The following is a 19743-nucleotide window of genomic DNA, read 5'->3' on the forward strand; positions in this document are numbered from 1 at the left end:
ACCCCCCCACCCACCCATAGAGCTGGCCCTGTCAGGGAGCTCTGTTGCCACTCACCCCAGACCTGCATAGCCTCCATTCTGCCGGTCAGGAAGCTGCCTGTGGCCACCGCCAACAGCAGGAATATCTGTCCTCTGCTGCCACCTATGCCAGTCAAAGTAGGCAGCCCAGGCATTGCTCTTTCTTCTCAGGGATAATTCCAAACCACAGTCAGCCATGGGTGTGTATCTGGGGAAACGGAGTTATGTAGCCACACCCTAGTGGCAAAGGGAAATCTAGTTTGTTGGATTAAACAATGAGAACATGAGGTTCTCAGTGTGTATAGAATCAGACAAAAAAAAAAAAAAGGTGTTAAAAAGATTTTGGACACTCACAGTTGACAGGTGTTTATCACAGTCCTCTCCTCCCTGGTAGGAATTCTATCCATCTTTCAAGGTCCAGACCCAACACCCTCCGTGGGCGTCCTGTCACTCTCCCACCTTCCTTATTTAGCCTCTTTACTCAGGGGTTTGGTGTTACAGGTCTTTCTCTCTTCCGCTCAGTGTCCTGGGTACTTGGATCTCATTTCCCTGCTAACCATCCCGATTTCTTGCCTATAATAAGGGTCCAGGACTCTCTACAATGGGACCACTGTTGTTCTGCATGGGCTCTTCTTTAAAATTGTTTTCAGAGACAAAAGAACATCCTTGGAATTTCCTCTGAGATGAAAGACCCTATCACAGGGGGACTTCCATTTTTGCAAATAGTCAAAGTTGCTGTGTTGGTCAGAGTTCTTCAGAGAAACATAACTAATTAGATGTGTGTGTGTGTGTGTGTGTGTGTGTGTGTGGAGGGAGGGAGGGAGAGAAAGAGAGAGAGAGAGAGAGATATTCTAAGGAATTGGATCAAGTGATTATAGCGGCTAGGCAAGTCCAGAGTCTTCAGGGAGGGCTGCCAGCCTGCAGACCCAGGAAGAGCTGATGCTGCGGTTCAAGTCCACAAGGTGCTGCAAAATCACCTCTTACTCAAGGAGATCAGTCTTTTGTTCTATTCAGGTCTTCCAGTGGCTGTGTGAGGCCCACCCGTATTAAAGGACAATCTTCGTTATTCAAAATTCACCAATTTAAATGTGAATCTCATTCAAAACGTACTCACAGCAACACCCAAAATAATGTATAGCCCACATACGTATGCACTGGGCCCAGCCAACTTGACACATAAAATTAATTATCACAAACCTGAAAGAGAAGTAGAGTGACTGATGGTGGGCAAAATCAGAGACGTTTTAAATGAGACTCTCTGGGGGGGTGCTCTGTTTTTAACCATGTCTTTTTTAGCCCTGGCCAGGGAGCTCAGTTGGTCACAGCATTGTCCCAGTATGCCAAGACGGAGGGTTCAATCCCTGGTCAGGGCACATGCACGAATTTAACCGATGAATGCATAAATAAGTGAAACAGCAAATCACTGTCTCTGTCTCATTCTCAAGTCAATTAAAAATGTGAAGAGATATAACTGACGTACAAGATTACATTAGTTGCAGGTGTGCAACACAATGATTCAATATTTTCATATATTGTGGAATGATCACCACGTGAGTGTAGTCAATACCCATCACTGCACATTTTTTTTCTTATGATGAGAACTTTTAAGATCTGCTCTTAGAAAATTTTAAGTATAAAACAACGGTATTAACCATAGTACATGGCATCCCAAGGACTTACTTTATAACTGTAAGTTTGTACCTTTTGGGGTGACTCTCCACGTTATCTCTGATTGTTGATTCCTAGAAAGACATCTAGCTACTCGGAGCAGTGGCAGAAACTGTGTGTTTGCAAAACAAGCAGCCTCATACTTCACTAAGTACCTGCTGTGCACAGTTCTCTGCTCAACTGTGCCGTGAGGAGAAGACAACTCTATCCTCTGGGTGTTCCTGCCTTGGTGAAGAGGCCCAATGAACCCATGAGAAACAGTGTGCACAGGAATTCAGTGGAAGGAAGAGTCAGTGCAGGCTGGAGTATCCAGGAGAGCTCCTGCGTTATTTGGGCCTTATGCATTAGGAAAGGTGGGTTATGAAAGAGGAGGGGAGGGAGTTGGGTAAAGGAGTATCCTGAGAGAGAAATTAGCAGAGCTTCTGCTGGTTCAAAGAAGAGAGCATGATCTGAGGCAAGAGGATAAACATGCAGGCCTTCAAAAGGGATGCCAGTGAGCTGGGACTTCACATAGCAGCCAAAAGGTAGTCACTGAAGACTTTTGAGCAGAGTAGGGTCCAGAGCTTGGACTCAGGAATATTAGCTTTGTCTGGACAGGACCTGGGAGCCTGTGGGCAGGGAGTTCATGAGAAGGCTACTGTTTCACATCCATTTTTTCCTTCTTGGTCTTATTCTTCTTTCTTCCACTTCCTCCATGCCTCCCTTATTTTTACTTCCCATTTGGAAATCCTTCCTACTCCAAATACCTTGTATGAGTTCTCCTTTGTCCTTCTGGTTGCCAGGAAGACCTCATATTCAGGAGTTAAAGAAACAGCCATCAGTTCAATCCTGGGAGTTCAGTTCATAATTATTTATAAGTAAATGTCTTGAATGATATTTCCCTCAGCCTCCCTTGCCCCCCTGTAAGATTTAAACCAATGCCTGATGTTAATAAAGTTTGACATTAAGGGTTGATTTCATAGACAGAGACTTTCAACTCTCCATGATAAACATTCTGGGGGCACTCCCCACAGGCTGTCAGATAGGAAGGGGGCACAGAGAAGCAACAGACTTCTTAAATTGAGCAAGAAAAGGGTCTAGCTGTTACTTTTGAAAACAGTTTCTTCATTACCACCCGAAAGAACTGGCAGACTTGCAAGTGCGGAGAGAAGCCTGCTCTGGGAGTTGGGAGACCTGGGCTTCAATCCCGATGCAATCATTAATGATCAGGGTGACAATAATCCCTTCCCCTTCGCAGCCCTCGCTTCTCCCTTTGGTTCAATAACAAGACAGCTCAACTAACTCCAAGGGCCTCTCCAGTCTCCCCTTTCTCTGGCATGGATTCCTTGGAGGCTGCTGGTCTCAGGGGACACTTTGGGGTGCCAGGTCCTGGCCAGCATGTGCTGCTTGGAAGATGCTCTTAGTTTCCAGAGAGAGAGAGAGAGAGAGAGTTAGAGGAGAGAGAGAGAGAGAGAGAGAGAGAGAGAGAGAGAGAGAGAGAGAGAGAGATTGGGTAGTCCCTGGCTGTCTTTAAGCCCCAAAGGGAACCCCTTTGCTAAGCTGGAGTGGTTTCCGAATACCTCTTATCCCACTTCCAAATGTTCACCACACTCAACAAGTCCTCTCCTACCCTGCTCATTCTCAGATAACGGTCTGACCATATCCTGTACCTAGAAGACTGACTCAATAAGAAATGGACCCCCTTGATTTGTTGTTCCTGAGCTTCTTTTATGTGTGCCTGAACTCACTCCCATTTTCTTTCCTCTGAGCTGATCCCTACTGCTGGATTCTTAATGTCTGTTCCTTATGTCTGCTCCAGAATCTGGGCTTTGGTCCAACACTGGTCCCCTTGCTCCTATACTTTCCGTCTCCCCGTACTAACATCTTCCCCTAACTGTGTACACATATTCAAGCCTCTTTGTTTAGAAAATAACAAACCTCCCTCAAACCTCAAACACCCTCCAGTTACCACTATACCTTTCAGCTTTTCTTTCCATGAAGCTCCACAGAGTGTGGGCGGGACGTGCTGTCTCTACTTCCTTGTCATTCACTCCTTCTTTAGCCACCAGACTTATGATCTCAGTTCTCCATGGATATTTTATTGGAAAAACTGAGCCCTCGCATCAGGGGTAAGACCCGAGTTTTTCAAGAGGACTCGAATCATATATAATGCACTCCTGCTCCACCACACCACCAGCCAGCAGGGCTCTGCCCTAAGCCTCCCCAGCTCCATGGGCTGCCTAACAGCCCTGTCCCCCAGAGGAGGCTCTTGTAGGAAGCTCCAACACCACAGGTGCTGGCCCTAATTGTGGCTCCATAATAGAGGAACAAGATTTGGAGGCTATCGGCCCTGGCTGGTATGGTTCAGTGGATTGAGTGCTGGCCTGTGAACCATAAGTGTTGCCGATTTGATTCCCAGTCAGGGCACATGCCTGGGTTGTGGGCCAGGTCCCCAGTTGGGGGCACACAAAAGGTGACCACACATTGATGTTTCTCTCTCTCTCTTTCTCCCTCCTTTCCCCTCACTCTAAAAGTAAATAACTCAAAAAAAGATTTGGAGGCTATCAACTGATTCTTAATCAGACTTTCAACCAATCCTTTATTCAGCCCCAGTCCACATCTCTGCCTTTCAAGGAACTCAGTGTTTCCAATTCCTAAGACTTTGTAGGTTCTGAGGGGCAAGTTAGTTTGCCTGTTAGAGGCTTTCTGTCTGTAGGACTTTACTTTTGATGAAGAGGCACCTCACTCTGCACATGCACCGTCCAATATGATAGCCACTGGTCACACGCTATTAACCATTTAAATGTGATTGACTGGTGCCGAATATGTTAAACTAGTAATATTTTGGGTATACTGGGTTAAATAAAATATTTACTTTATCTGTTTATTTTCACTTCCTAATGTGGCAACTAGAAAATTTTAATTACCTGTGACTAGCATTATATTTCTATTGGATAATGTTGCATCTTACAAAATTTTGACATTTCTTGTCTGGTGTCATGGGGTTTCTCCCATTCTCTTTAGTCTTAAAATTGATACACTGTATCTCTTTATTTTCATTTTTGTAAGGTTTCTGGGGAAAGCGAAGATAAATGGGTGTGTTCCATCTGCTATGTTTAACTGGAAGTCGTATCCAAGCTGCTTACAGTCCGGCGCCTGCATATATTTGTAGTCTTATCACGTATGTCCTGTTGCCTACCCTGTGGCCCAGACAGAATGCGTTATTAATACTAGTTTTTGGAACACACTAGGGAGCTTCAAGCTTTCATGCCTTTGCTTTCTTTGCATCCTTTTTCTGAAATACCCTTCTAACTCCTCCCACCTTTCTGCCTAGTAACTTATTCTTCAAAGACTCACTCCATCTTCAAAAACTCACTTGAATTTCACTTACTCTAAGGAACTCTTCCCTACTCTTCCTCTTTCTAGGTGTACTGATTGCTCCAGAGTCCAAAATATTGGGTTACCCCCTCAAACCAAAAAGTTCATTATATTTTTCCATATAATGGCTCTAGTAGTGCCTAGTTGTTTTTAACTTCATTCAAAACAATTTTGTTAGATTGTATTATGACACCTGTCATATCAGCGTGCCCCCCCCAAAAACCCATGAAAATTGGTGAACTTTTGTGCAGCCATTTTAACATTGAAGATGAAGAAAATATGCAACATTCCCAGCGTATTATGCTTTATTATTTCAAAAAAGGTAAAAATGCCAAAAAAAAGCTTTTTGCAGTGTGTGGAGAAGGTGCAGTGACTGATTGAACGTGTCAAAAGTGGTTTGACATTGGGCCAAATAATTCTCTGTTGTGGAGCTGTCTTTTGCATTGGAAGATGTTTAGCAGCACCCCTGGCCTCTGCCCAGTAGAGGCCAACAGTGGGAGATGGCCGACATACTCAAAATATCCAAATCAATAAAGCCATTGGTGAAAATGAAGAATGTGTCTTTTATTTTATGGAAAAAGGCATACGGACTTTTTGGCCAACCCTAAATTTCTTGCACTTTCTTGTTGAGGTGCCTATCTGCTCCGTTAGGGAAACCATCTTACGCATCAGACCCTTTAGTGCCATTTCAGGGTTCAATACATAGTGAGAACTAATAGAATGTGTTATTAACTAGATCAGTAACGACATTAAGGAAGAACTGCGGGGATACAGAGGAAGGAGAGGTTGACTTGAAAAGTTTCACAGGGTAGTATTTTCCAGCTGTTCTTCGGAGAAGTTTTTAAAGGGTGGGGATGGCTTTAGGAATTTTCCAGGCAGCTGCAACAGGACAAGCAGAGCCAGGACTATGCTGGGGAAATAGCAGATGATCTAGTTTGATGGGGCATTGGCAGGACCCGGTGATGCGGGGCCTCGAGGTCATAGAAAGGAGTTTGACGACTGTTCTGAGGATGCAGAGGAGTTGAGATGTTTGAAGCTGTGGAGAGCGATCCTTAGACCTGAGATTTAGCATTATCCCCTTTGGCTGCGGATGGAGAATGGATGCGAGGGCCGTGGGGGTGGGGGAACCGGAAGATCGTGAGTTCGCTGAAGTAATGAGAAATTGATGGTGTGGTCGGGGTGGTAGTGAGCCGTGGTGGGAGTGCCGGCTATTTGGGCGGTAGGATGCGGGTGGGGCCTGAGGGGGAGGGAGGGGATGCTCGTTTGTGCGGCGGGCACCGTGTACAACGAAACCTCGCGGGAGCGGTGGACCGGCCCCGCACCGCGGAGTGGGCGGTGCGGGCGCCGGGCGCTCGTGTCCCTCGCGCGTTGCCGTCGGCGCAGCCCACCGTTAGCTCGGAGGAGGCCGCCGGTGCTGCGGTTCCGGTTCCGGTTCCGGTTCGCGTCTGCACCTGTGGCGAGGGCCAGTGGTCATGGCGTACTCCACGGTGCAGAGGGTGGCGTTGGCTTCGGGGCTCGTCCTGGCTATGTCGCTGCTGCTGCCCAAGGTTTTCCTGTCCCGCGGAAAACGACAGGAGCCGCCGCCAGCTCCCGAAGGTAAGCTCAGGCCAGCCCCCCTTGAGCCCCCAGCATCCCTGCTACGAGTAGGGAGAACGCTGCTCCAGGGAGGGGTGACTCCGGTCCCCACCTACATCCGCAAAACGGGCTGGGGAAGGCACACCGTTCGGGAGGTGCCGAGCCTCACGGTTCCTTTGGCATCGGTGGTCAGCGGGCGCCCCTCCGCCACCGCCACCTTCCTGTCCCTTCTGACCTTCAAGGGCCAGGAACGCGTGCTTCCATGCTGGGCACCCTCTAAGTGGCCTGCACACACCCGTTACTCGCAGCCCCTTCCTCTCCCCGGCTTCTCTCAACGAATTCAGGTGCTTAGCTTCAGGAGGGCTCCCACTTGGAATCCCTCTTTAGGGTTTCTGGGTGCTTTCTGCTGTGTTTTTATATGTAATAAAGTCCGTTGGAATTGGTGGTGGTAACGTTAATTAGTAATGTGTGTGTGTATGTGTGTGTTTATGTTGGTTGCTGAGTGCTTCGGGCTCTTTTTGTGCCTTTTAAAACATACAGGCATGCCTTGTAGATACTGCGGGTTCGCTTCCAGACCACCCTGTTAAAGCTGGTGGGCGGCGGGGGCTTGCCTTCAGTTTGTTTAAAAAAAAAAAAGGTGAAGAAAGAAAGATCTGTGAAGCGCAATAAAGCGAGGTATACTTGTAACTTGAAGACTTAATCCAAATGTTAATTACTAACATGAAGAAATCACTACCGTCCGCTTACTTAAATGTTTATTTGTTAATCCTTTGTTATTTGTATGATGTATGTGGTGTTTAAAAAATCCACCCTGTTGGCTGCATTTTGGGGCTTTCACATAATGAATGAGCGAGTGTAAAGGTGGATGCCAAAAGCTGGGAGAGGGAACTAGAACAATTCTCCATAGGCGATGAAGTTCTGCTGTAACTCTCTCCTGTAAAGCATCTCTGTAACATCCTAGAGACGTGGTTTTATAGTCTCCAAACACTTCCACTCTTGTTCATCCTGTTATTATTGGACAGCTCCTTTTAAACGGAAATCCACTTCCCTTTAATTTGTGTGCACTGGCTGCAGGTCCACCCTCTTGCACATCCCGCATTATAAATACTACAAATACAGAGAACTAGGCTCTAGCGGCGGAGGGCAGGTAGAATTTGCTTGATAATCTTTATACTTGCAACAACGATTTACATGGAAGAGGCTCCCCAGAAATCTGTACGTGTTTGTTCTTATTTATTTATTGTTATTACAAAATCCCAAAGGTTTTACTTACTTGTCTGTTGACATTGTCTGCCTTGAAGAGAAATAAATTCATGATGATCTTGCACAGTAAAATTCTTCCAAAACAGTGTTTTACTGCATTGAATTCCCATTATGCCGAATTATCTTGAATAAGTTGTGACGAATGCGAGTGGGAGGCAGTCTTGTGAGTGTTGTAGAGTATAGCAATTAGACATGGCTCTTTCCCTTGAGAACTCAAGTGCTGGTGTTCAATGTTCTCATCTAGAATCTTTGCACTTTCTGTTCTCTTTATTCCTGAAGTGTTCTTCCCTCAGCTTCCTCATCATTCAAGCTCATATGTGACCTTCTCCAAGACACTTTCCCTAAGGAGCCTAGCTAAAATAATTCTTTCCACTCCCATCATTTCCTATTCCGTCATGTTGTTTTTATTTTCTTTATTGCAGGGATGACTATATGAAATTATCTTGTTTGCTCTTTTGTGTTTGTTTGTTTCTAGTTTCTAGAATGTAAGCTCACTGAGAGCAGGGACTTTGTCTTCTTTAGCACTATTTCTTTAGCACCTGGCTAAAATAACAGTCAGTAAGTACTTTTAAATGAATAATTTAAGATTATGAAGTTCCTAAATTGTGAATTCTCTTTTTGCATTAGTTGCTGAAGCAGTATTTCTAGGCAGAAACTTGTCTTGAATGATATATTCTGGTGACTGAAATTCGCTAACGTAAATCCCTGCCCTGGTGTACTGACATTTGCAAAATAGTAACTCCTAACCATTTTGGGGTTACATATCCCTTTAAGAATCTGATGAAAGTTACAGATTGTCTCTCCAGAAAAATGCATATGCTTTTTATGTACACATTGAGGATCTGAGTAGCAATTCAGAGAATTCACAGAACCCAGAAATCCTTGCTTTGAAGAAAGGGGCAGCCTCCATCATTTGAAAATTCTTAAAATTCGTGTCACTGGATCTTCCATTTCCACCCATTGGAGTATGTGAAAAAGCATAGTCCCTTTTCCACATGACAGCTGTTAAGATAGTGTTTTAGCAAACATTTACGATGTCCCCTTTCACATAGAATACACAGTGTACTGCGGATACTGCGGATTCCAAGGAAGAATAAGCCAAATCACTGCCTGAGGAACCCACAGCTTATAGAGGAAAACAGACGACAAATAAGTGCAAAAAGTGTCAGGTGAAGGTCCCCAAGTCCTTGCAGGGAGTGGTGGCAACATGGTTAGAATGGTCAGTTTTATTAGAGGCAAGAAAGGTGTCATAGAGGAGGAGACTGTAGTTTTTTTCTAGCGACTTTTTTTTTTTTAAATTCACATACCATACAATTCATCCATTTAAAGTGTACAGTTTAGTGGTTTTTTGTGTTTTCAGAGTTGTGCAACCATCACCAAAATCAATTTTAGAACATTTCACCCCCCAAAATACTATAATCTTCAGTCATCACCCTCTAACATCCCCCCTTCAGCCCTAGGGCACCCGCTAGTCTACTTTCTGTCTCTGTTAGTTTTTCTACTCTGGACATTTCATGTACATGGAAGCGTACGGTATGTGACCTTTTGTGACTGGCTGCTTTCACTTGGCACAGTGCTTTCATGGTTCATCGACGTGGTAGCCTGTGTCAGTGCGTCGTTTCTGTTTATGGGTGAGTGTGATTCCTTCATGTGGATATACCATATTTTATTTATCGTTTTATCACCAGTTCATGGGCATTTGGGTTGTTTATATTTTTATTATTATGAATAATGCGGCTGGTAACATTTGTGTAGACACGTTTTCATTTCTCGGGAATATACATTTGGGAAATATGAGCAATTTAGTGTGGCTGGAACTAATAATGGAATTTCAGGGTCATGTGGTTTATTACTCTATGTTTAACTTTTTGAGGAACTGCTAGACTATTTTCCAAAGCAGATGCACCATTTTACATTCCCACCAGTGATGTATGCAGGTTCCAGTTTCTACACATCTTGTCTATACTTGTTATTGTTTGACTTTTTGATTATTGCCTTTCTACTGGGTGTGAAGTAGTATCTCATTGTGGATTTATATGCATTTCTCTGATGTCTAAGGACTTTGAGCATCTTTTCATGTGTTTTTTGGCTACTTTTGTATATTTTTGGAGAAAGTTCTATTCATATCTTTTGCCTGTATTTATATTGGGTTACTTTTTAGTACTGAGTTTTAAGAGTTCTTTTTATATTTTAGATACAAGTCCATTATCAGGTATGTGATTTGCAATTATTTTCTCCCATTGACTGGGTTGTCTTCATTTTCTTGATGGTGTACTTTTAGAAGAAAAGTTTTTAATTTTGATGAAGTCCAGTTTATTTTTCATTTTGTTGCTGCTGCTTTTGGTTTCATATTTAAAAAGTCATTGTTAAATCCAAAGTCATGGAGATTTATGCCTATGTTTTCAAATTTTACAGTATTTGCACTTAACATTTGTCTTTAAGCTGTTTTGGGTTATTTTTTTGTATACAGTGTTACATAGAAGCCCAGTTTCATGTGGGTATGCAGTTACCTAATTATCCCAGGACCATTTGTTGAAAAGACTATTCTTTTTACATTGAATTGTTTTGATACCCTTGTTGAAATTCGGTTGAATATAAATGTGAGTTTATTGCTGGATTCTCAATTCTGTTCGATTAATATGTATGCGTGCATGTGTGTGCGTGTGTGTGTATAGAGCGTGGGTGTCAAACTCATTTTCACTGGGGGCCACATCAGTCTTGCGGTTGCCTTCAAAGGGCTGAATGTAATTTTAAGACTGTATAAATGTAATTGCCCCTTAACTAGGGGCAAGGAGCTCGGCACTGCCGTGGGGTAGAAACAAGGTGGAGGGCGGGATTCAGCCCACGGGCCTTGTGTTTGCCACCTGTGGTCTAGAGAGAGAGATGTGTGTGTATACGCCAGTACTACAGTCTTGATTACTGTAACTTTGTAGGAAGTTTTGAGATTGAATTGTACGTCTTCCAATTTTGTTCTCTTTCAAGATTGATTTCTGAGTCCTGTGACCCAGCATTTCCACATAAATTTTAGAACCAGCTTGTCAATTTCTGCAAAAAATAAAAAAGCCAGCTGGGATTTTGATAGACTGTGTTCAATCTGTAGATCAGTTTGGGGAGTATTGCCATCTTAACAATATTAAGTTTTTCTATCTATGAACACAACATTTCTTTATATTTAGGTCTTTAGTGGCTTTCAACTTTTTATAATTTTGTAATTTTCAGTGTCCCCAGTATTATTTTGTTAAATCTATTTCTAATTATTTTATTGTTTTGATGTTATTGAAAATTGAGTTATTAATTTTATTTTCAGGTTGTTTACGACTGTATAGAAATACAATTAATTTTTGTGTATTAATATTGTATCCTGCAACCTTGCTGAATTATGTGCTCTAATACACAGTCATGTCATTAGCAAATAGAAATATTTTATTTTTCTTGTCTGTCTGCATGTTTTTCTTTCTTTTCTTGCCTTACTGCCTAGGCTGGAACCTCTAGTACAATGTTGAACAGAAGTAGTGAGAGTGAACATCCTTGTCTTTTTCCTGGTCTTAAGAAGGAAGCTGTCAATATACTGTATTCACGATAGGAAAAATTAGCATCATTAAAACATCCATACTACCCAAAGCAATCTACAGATTCAGCACAATTCCTATGAAAATCCCAATGGCATATCTCACAGATCTAGAACAAATATCCCTAAAATTTACACAGAACCACAAAAGACCCTGAATAGCCTTAGCAACCTTGAGAATGAAAAACAAAGTTGGAGGAATCACACTACCTGATATCAAACTATACTACAAGGCCATAACAATCAAAACAACAAGGTATTGGCACAAGAACAGGCATATAGAGCAATCGGACAGAATAGAGTGCACAGAAATAAACCCATGCCTTTATGGTCAATTAATATTTGAGAAAGGAGGCAAGAACAAACAGTGGGGTAAAGATAGTCTTTTCAATAAATGGTATTGGGAATATTGTACAGATACATGCAAAAAAGTGAAACTAGACCACCAACTTACACCATTTACAAGCATAAACTCCAAATGGATTAAAGACTTAAGTTGCAAAGCCATAAAAATCCTAGAAGAAAACATGTCTTGTAGCAATATTTTTTGCTGATATATCTCCTTAGGCAAGGAAAACAAAAGAAAAGATAAACAAATGAGACCACATCAAACCAAAAAGCTTTTGCACAGCAAAAGAAACCATTAACAAAATGAAAAGACAACCCATTGAATGGGAGAACATATTTGCCTTTGATACATCTGATATGGGATTAATTTCCAAAATATATGAAGAATTTAGACTACTCAACACCAAAAAGACAAGCAACTTATTTTAAAAATGAGCAAAGTATCTGAATAAACACTTCTCCAAAGAGGACATACAGATAGCCAAGAGACATGAAAAAATGCTCAGTGTCACTGATCATCAGAGACATGCAATTAAAACCACAATGAGATGTCACCTCATGCCTGCAGAATGGCTACTATCAACAAATCAACAAACAAGTGCTGGTGAGGATGTGGAGAAAAGCAAACCCTCGTGCACTGTTGGTGGGAATGCAGACTGGTACAGCCACTGTGGAGAGCATATGGAGATACTTCAAAAAATTAAAAATAGAACTGACTTATGACTCGGCATTCCTGCTTCTGGGAATATATCCTAAGAAATCTGAAACACTAATTCAAAAGAATATATGTGCCTCTATGTTCCTTGCAGTGCCTTTATAGCCCAAGATCTGGAAACAGCCCAAGTTCCCATCAGTAGATGAGTGGATAAAAAAGCTGTGGTACATTTATACAATGGAATACCACTCGACAGTAAAAAAGAAAGAATTTTACCTTTTGCATCAGCATGGACGGACCTGGAGACTATTATGCTAAGTGAAATAAGCCAGTCAGAGAAAGACAAACACCATATTATTTCACTCATATGTGGAATCTAATGAACAAAAATGGACAAAATATTGTAGGAACAGAGGCATGGATACATGGAACAGACTGACAGCTGTCAGAGGGATGGAGGTTGTGGGGTTGGGTGAAAGAAGATTAAGGGATTAATAGAAACCCCATATATATCTATACCTATAGATACACGTATGTCACATAGACACAGACAACAGTGTGGTGATGGCCAGTGGAAAAGGAGGTAGGGAGGAGGTGAGCAAAGTGGGAGAATGGGGACGGAAAGAGACTTTGCTTGGAGCAATGGGCACTTGATGCGGTGTGCAGGTGATGTTTTGTTGAGTTGTACATGTGAAACTGGTACGGTTTTGTGAGCCAGTGTCACCGCAGTAAGTTCAGTTTAAAAAAGAGAAGAAAGCTTTCATACCATTAAGTATGATGTTAGGTATGGGTTTTGTGTAGATGCCCTTTGTCAGATTGAGGAAGTTTCCTGCTGTTCCTAGTTTGTTGAGTGTTTTAATTATGAAGGGATATTGAGTTATGTCAAGTGCTTTCTCTATGCCTGTTGAGATGATCATGGCATTTTGTCCTTCATTCCATTGATATAATGTATTACAAGATTGATTTTTGGATATTAAATCAGCCTTTCATTTCTTGTCTATATTGAGGTGGTATCTCTTAAAGTGTTTTTATCATCCAGAGTAAGAAGGGCACTCCAAGCAGAGGAAACACAAGGGGGAAAAAATCTTAGAGCCTTGAAATAGCTTTAGAGTTGTAAAAGATGAGACCAGGGAATTGGCAGGGGCCAAACTGAAGGGTTTTTTCCTGCCATACTTTAGGAGTTTGGATTCTCCTCTAAAGGCAGAGGAGGCCATTTTAAGGTTGTAAATGGAAGAGAGACATCCAGCCTGGGTTTAGAAAAGACACCCTGGCAGCAGTGTAGAGGCTGCACTGTCACGATGTCTCAGGGAGAAGATCGTTGCAGTAATCCGGTTGAGACATGAGCATCGTTAAGCTAATGCCATTGGGCTCATCAGTTAGGATAGTCGTGACAAGTGACAGAAAAATCAGCTTCAATTGTCTTAAGACAGAAAGGGAATTTATTGTGTTATATAAATGAAAGGACTCTGCCCTGGCTGGTGTGGCTCAGTTGGTTGGAGCATTGTCCTGTAAACCAAGAGGTCACGGGTTTGATGCTCTATCAGAAAACATACCTAGGTTGCAGTTTGGTCCCTAGTTGGGGTGTGTGGGAGAGGCAACTGGTCAGTGTTTCTCTCTCTCACAATGATGTTTCTCTCCCTCTTTCTCCCTCCCTTCCCCTGTCTCTAAGATCAGTAAGCATGTCCTCCGGTGAGGATATGGATGGATGGGTGGGTGGATGGATGGATGGATGGACGGACAGACGTATGGACTCTGTTAGAACTGGCCTCCATTGTTGTTTGATCCAGAGATTCACAATCTCATCAGGGCTCCAGCTGTGATCTTTCACTTCTGGGTTCCTCTCAAGTTCGTTTTACCATCTGGCTGCTCTCTCAGGGTAGCAGCAATGGTTGTAGCAGTTCCAGGCATCACCTCACATTCTATTCAGGGAGAAAGTGTGTCTTTTTAAAAAACTCTTCCTTCTTTTCTACCTCACTCTTAGTCTTCAGTAGTGCCGGCTAATATCTACCCATCTCAGTGGCTTGAATTCAGTATTTGCAGTGCTTGGGTAGAGAGAATATGCTGATTGCTCTGAAGATGAGAGTGATCCCCCACCCCAAAAATAGCAGTACTAGGGGAAGAGGAGTAAATGGAGCAGGGGAGGCTTTCAACAGTAGCTAGGAGGAGAACAATTCTAAGAGACAATGTTAAATACAAGTGGAAGGCAAGGGAGAGGGGGGCATCTTGGATTAGTCTCAGGTGAATAAATAAACAGCAATGCCCTTCACCAGAGTAGGAATGGGAGAAAAATAAATTTAAGGGGAAAGCTGGTGAACTCAGGAATTTAAAGACTAGTGTAACATCCCCTTCTTCAGTCTTTTTTCTTCCATTGACAACTCTAGCTCCCTATTCCATTCCTTATATGAAATATATGATGGTATAGGTTGCAAGTATCTCAACATAGCTACTTAAAAATAACAGCAAGTGGGACTTCTGGGCAAGATGGAGGCATACTTTGCCTCCTCATGCAACCACAGAGAGAATTACAACTAAACCTCAAAATAACACCCAGGACTGTCAGAAAATCAAACCGTATGGAAGTCTGATAACCAAGGATTTAAAGAAGCTGCATTCATCCAGACACATAGGAGGGGCAGAGATGTGGAGAGGGGCAGAGAGGTGAGGAGATGTGATGTGGCACAGAGAGGCAGCGGCGGGAACGGGAGGCCCCACATTCACGTATGGTGGATAAAAACTGGGAGGGATACCTTGGGAATGAGCATTCCCAGCCCCAGGCCAGACCACGCAGCCCGGGATTCCAGCACTGGAACATAACCCCATAACTTCTGGCTGTAAAAACCAGTGAGGGTCAGGGCAGTGGAAGAAACTGCTAGTTTTTCAGGAGAGGCCATTTAAAAGGCTCTCACAGACTTAGAACATACGCAAACCCACCCACCCTGGGATTCACCACCAAGACAACAGCTGGACGGGTGCCAGTCACATACCGGGAGTGGGTGAAGTGACTAGAAATGGGGTGAGTGCTAGGCAAACCTCCAGAAGCCAGGTAGTGGCACTGTTCCCTCTCTGAGCCCTCCCTCCACACAGAGCCACAAGGCGGTGAAGCAGGTTGCCCTGCCCTGGCCATTACCTAAGGCCCTGCCCCACACAATTTACAGGTGTCTTTTCTACAATAGGCCATGCTACTAAGACAGGGAGCCAAAGCAGCTCTACCCAGTACACAGAAACAAACACAGGGGGGCTGCCAAGGTTATACTGAGTGAAATAAAAAGAAAAATCTACAGGGAACGAACAGTGAAGGGGAGGAAGCCAAGATTCAAATCAACAATTTGGAACATAAGGAAGAAATAAGCATTCAACCAGAACAGCAAGAAGAAACAGAATTCAAAAAAAAATAAGGATAGTATACGAAACCTCTGGGACATCTCTAAGCATACCAACATCCAAATTTATAGGGATTGCAGAAGGAGAAGAGGAAGAGCAAGAAATTGAAAAGTTATTTGAAAAAATAGTGAAAGAAAACTTCCCTGATTTGGTGAAGGAAATAGACATACAAGTCCAGGAAGCACAGAGAGTCTGAAACAAGTTGCACCCAAAGAGGACCACACCAACACACATAATAGTTAAAATGCCAAAGGCCAGAAATAAAGAGAGAATCTTAAAAGCAGCAAGAGAAAAGCAGAGAGTTACCTACAAAGGAGTTCCCATAAGACTGTCAGCTGATTTCTCAAAAGAAACTTTGCAGTCAAGAAGGAACTGGCAAGAAGTATTCAAAGTGATGTAATCTAGGAATCCTACATTCCTAGATTACTCTATCCAGCAAAGCTTTCATTTAGAATGGAAGGGAAAATAAAGTGCTTCCCAGATAAGGTCAAGTTAAAGGAGTTTATCATCACCTAGCCATTATTACATGAAATGTTAAAGGGACTTACTTAAGAAAAAGAAGATCAAAATGATGAACATTAAAATGGCAACAAATGCTCAACTATCAACAACTAAATCAGGAAAAACAGGCTAAGCAACAACCAGAACAGGAACAGAATCACAGAAGTGGAGATCATTTGGAGGGTTATCGACTGTGAAGGGGAAGGAGGAGAATGGGGGAAAAGGTACAAGAATTAAGAGGCTTGATTGGTAGGTACAAAATAGGGGGAGGTTAAGAGCAGTATAGGAAATAGAGAAGCCAAAGAACGTACATGCACAACCCATGGACATGAACTAAGTGGGGGAGGGGGATTTCTGGAGGGAAGGGGGGTAATGGTCAGAGGAGGGCAAAGGGAGAAAAACTGGGACAACTGTAATAGCATAATAAATAACATATATATTACAATTAAGTAAAAAAATAGAAATACCAGCAAGTGTAAGCCAATGAAAGAGCAGCCTACTGCCTCTTCCCACACTCCTGTTTAAAATTCTGTATGTGACGCATTTGGGGGATGTCTTAAGACTTTTGGCATTTTACTTGCTGCCCTTGCCATTTATTAGAATCCTAAGCTATTTTTAAAAAATACATTTTTGTCTGTTTTGTACTGTTTACTTGATGTTTTAGAGCCAAATATAGTACTTTATGTTCTTTCCTGTTGAATTTTACCTGTTTAAATTTGGTCTAGAATTCTAGCCTCTTGAAGTTTTTCAGAGCATCCATTTTTCCACCCAGCGTATTTATTATCTCTCTCAGCTGTAAAACATTAAAACACTCTTGTTCAGGACATTTTGAAACCTAAGCAAAATTAGAGAGAGTAGTCAAATGGGTCCACATCACCCTGCTTCAACAACTATCTTTTTGTGTCCCGGGTATCTCCGCCCCCCACCCTCCCCCATGCACTCGATTATTTTTTAAGCAAATCCCAGACATTGGATCACTTTATCCTTAAATACTTTAGTATACATCTCTAAAAAAACCAAGAATTAAAAAAAAACATGCCACAGTACCATTATTACACATTAAAAATAATAATTCAATAATGTCATTAAATATCTAGTCAGTGTTTAAATTTCTGTCTCATATTTTTTTTTTCAATTTTACTCTGGATTATAATCAGCATGTCTTCCTCATAGATCATTCCGATTATTTTCTTACTGTATCGGTCAGTTGAACCTGCTGATAGGATTGCACCAGTCTGTTTGCTGAAACCTTTTGTGAAGAGTTATTCAACCAGTCGGTCATTTGGTTGCTCTACCCCATCTCATTCCGTCCGTTTTAGACTGTGGTCAGCCTGCTTGCTCCCTTCCCTCTTCGGTCTGTTCTCAACACAGCAGCCGTATTGACCCGTCAAAGCCCAAATCTCTCCCCTCCACAGAACCTGAGATGAGAAGATCAGGTCTGGATGAGACCTAAAAGGCCCTGCTTAATCCTCTTCCCCAGTGCCTTCTACTTTTCCTGCTTTGTCACTTTGCTTTGGCCACACCGGCCTCCTCCTGGCTGCTCTTTAACATGCCAGACGTGCTCCCACCTCAGGGGCTCTGCATTTGCTGTTTCCTTTGCCTGAAATGCTCTTTTTTGAATATCCGTCTGCCTTTTCTCCATCTTCTTTAGGCCTTCACTTGAATGCATGCATCTCCTGAGCCTTCTCTGGCCACTTCAGCTAGAATCTTCCTCCCACATGTATTGTCTCCTTGGCTTGCTGTATATTTTTTCTCTTAGTATTTATCACTATCTTGTTTATTATCTCTTTTCTCACTCACAAAGGAGGTTCCACGAGGGCAGGGGTTTTGTCTTGTTCTTTGCTGTAGCTCCAGTTTCAGACCAGGCCTGCAGGTAGTGGACAGTAAATACTTATTAATGAATGAGAGGATGAGGAAATTGAGTAAATTAATGAGTGTTGGCCCCTAGATTATAGCTTCCTCTATTAGCACTCGTAAACCATTACCTTTGTACTATTATTGTTATGTTCCTTATGGTTACATCATAAGTTATTGTGCATGCATGCGTGGACTGTTACGAATCCAGTAAATTATATTCATGAGGAGTTTTAAATGATGGGAAATCATATGCTGTACGTGAAAGGTAAAGATACACCACTATGCATTTACCAGAAAGAAACATGTCAACATGTTAACAGTGGTTTCATTTCTGGATGAGGTATGGGTGGTTGTTATTCTTAAACTTTTCTGTACTTTCTCAGTTTCCCATGGGTATGCATTTCTTTCATAAGGAAAAAATACTATTTCTTCCCTCCCCCATCCACTCCATCATAAAATGGGAGAGTCTTTTTTAGAATCTGGCCTGAGACCCACAACGTACTCACCTCTCTGTAGCTCAGGACTCCACCATTTGCCTTTTCCGTCTTGCAAACTGGGACGTAGTTATCTATCTTCACTGTTTCAGGATTTCTCTTTTTATCACCATAACTTCTGAAAGTTTCCTTTAGTTCAGTGATCTTATTTGCAAATGTTTCCAGTCTTCTTGGTAGAAATTGTTTAGTGAATAGACTTGAATTTATTCTCTTCACCCATCTGGAACTATATTTTTTTCCTTAGGATTGTTAATTCTGTTCCATTTAACCCCAAATTTATTCCCTTTAAGAGGGAATATGGAAGCAAAATAGAGGCTGAGAAGTTCACTTCATTCAGCATTACATTTTATTTTCAGGCAAATTGCCTTTGCTCAAAAAAGAACCCCTTTAGTACCTTTGTTGTAGGTCCTAATTTATTTTGATCCTTAGCCTCCTCGTATGGTTTTTCCAAGTCTTGCTGCTCTTTCTTGCTGTTTGCTTATGTGTCTTTCTGTTCACCTTTTCTCTATTCTTTTTTAAATTTAATCTTTATTTTTTATATTACCTTTTAGTCCCCTTATACCCTCTCCCCCAAGCAATCACCACACTGTTGCCTGTCTTCTTTTAGAAGAGCTCCCTGTACACCTGCTTTTCCCCCCGTGCCTCTCCTACATGCTTGACAGTTTCTGAACTGCCCAAACAGATGTATTTAGAGAGCTTCCCTTTTAGAGATGGGCTCATGCCATGGAACTGTGTGCCTGTTTTTAGAGCTTCTTGGTTGTGTCTTCCTAGAGCCTAAGCCACACAACCCCTGCTTTGTTGCCACAGATACTAAGTTGGAGCAGTCCCTTCCTCCTGTGGTTCTCCTTTCACTTCACCATCCTGTTTCTTCTTTGGCCAGAGTAGCGGTTGCCCTGCTTTTACGTTACATATCTGTGGAACATGAAAATGTCAGTTGTTCTGGTGTTGGCTGACTATGACTTTGAACGGGTGCCAGGGTAGCTGAAGTCCTCCAAGATGACAGTGTGCTGCTTCTGTGCTGGAGCTGCCCTCGAGGGGGGTCCTGCCCACCACCTGCA

General features: G+C 42.5%; 1 protein-coding gene across 8 annotated transcripts in view; it reads left to right on the forward strand.

Moving 5' to 3' along the window:
• Window positions 1–6307: 6307 nt before the first annotated feature.
• RIC3 (RIC3 acetylcholine receptor chaperone) overlaps window positions 6308–19743 on the forward strand; it is a 45999-nt gene continuing 32563 nt past the window's right edge. For 6 of the 8 annotated variants that reach the window (XM_024558899.4, XM_045194061.3, XM_045194065.3 and 3 more), the window contains exon 1: window positions 6308–6639. In XM_024558899.4, the coding sequence (XP_024414667.2) occupies window positions 6516–6639 (124 nt within the window). In that variant the 5' untranslated portion in view covers window positions 6308–6515. The remainder of the gene's footprint in view (window positions 6640–19743) is intronic. The other 2 variants (XM_045194066.3, XM_053924291.1) reach the window with 2 other exon arrangements.

The sequence above is a fragment of the Desmodus rotundus genome, chromosome 5 (genome assembly GCF_022682495.2).
Source record: "Desmodus rotundus isolate HL8 chromosome 5, HLdesRot8A.1, whole genome shotgun sequence".
Lineage (NCBI taxonomy): Eukaryota > Metazoa > Chordata > Mammalia > Chiroptera > Phyllostomidae > Desmodus > Desmodus rotundus.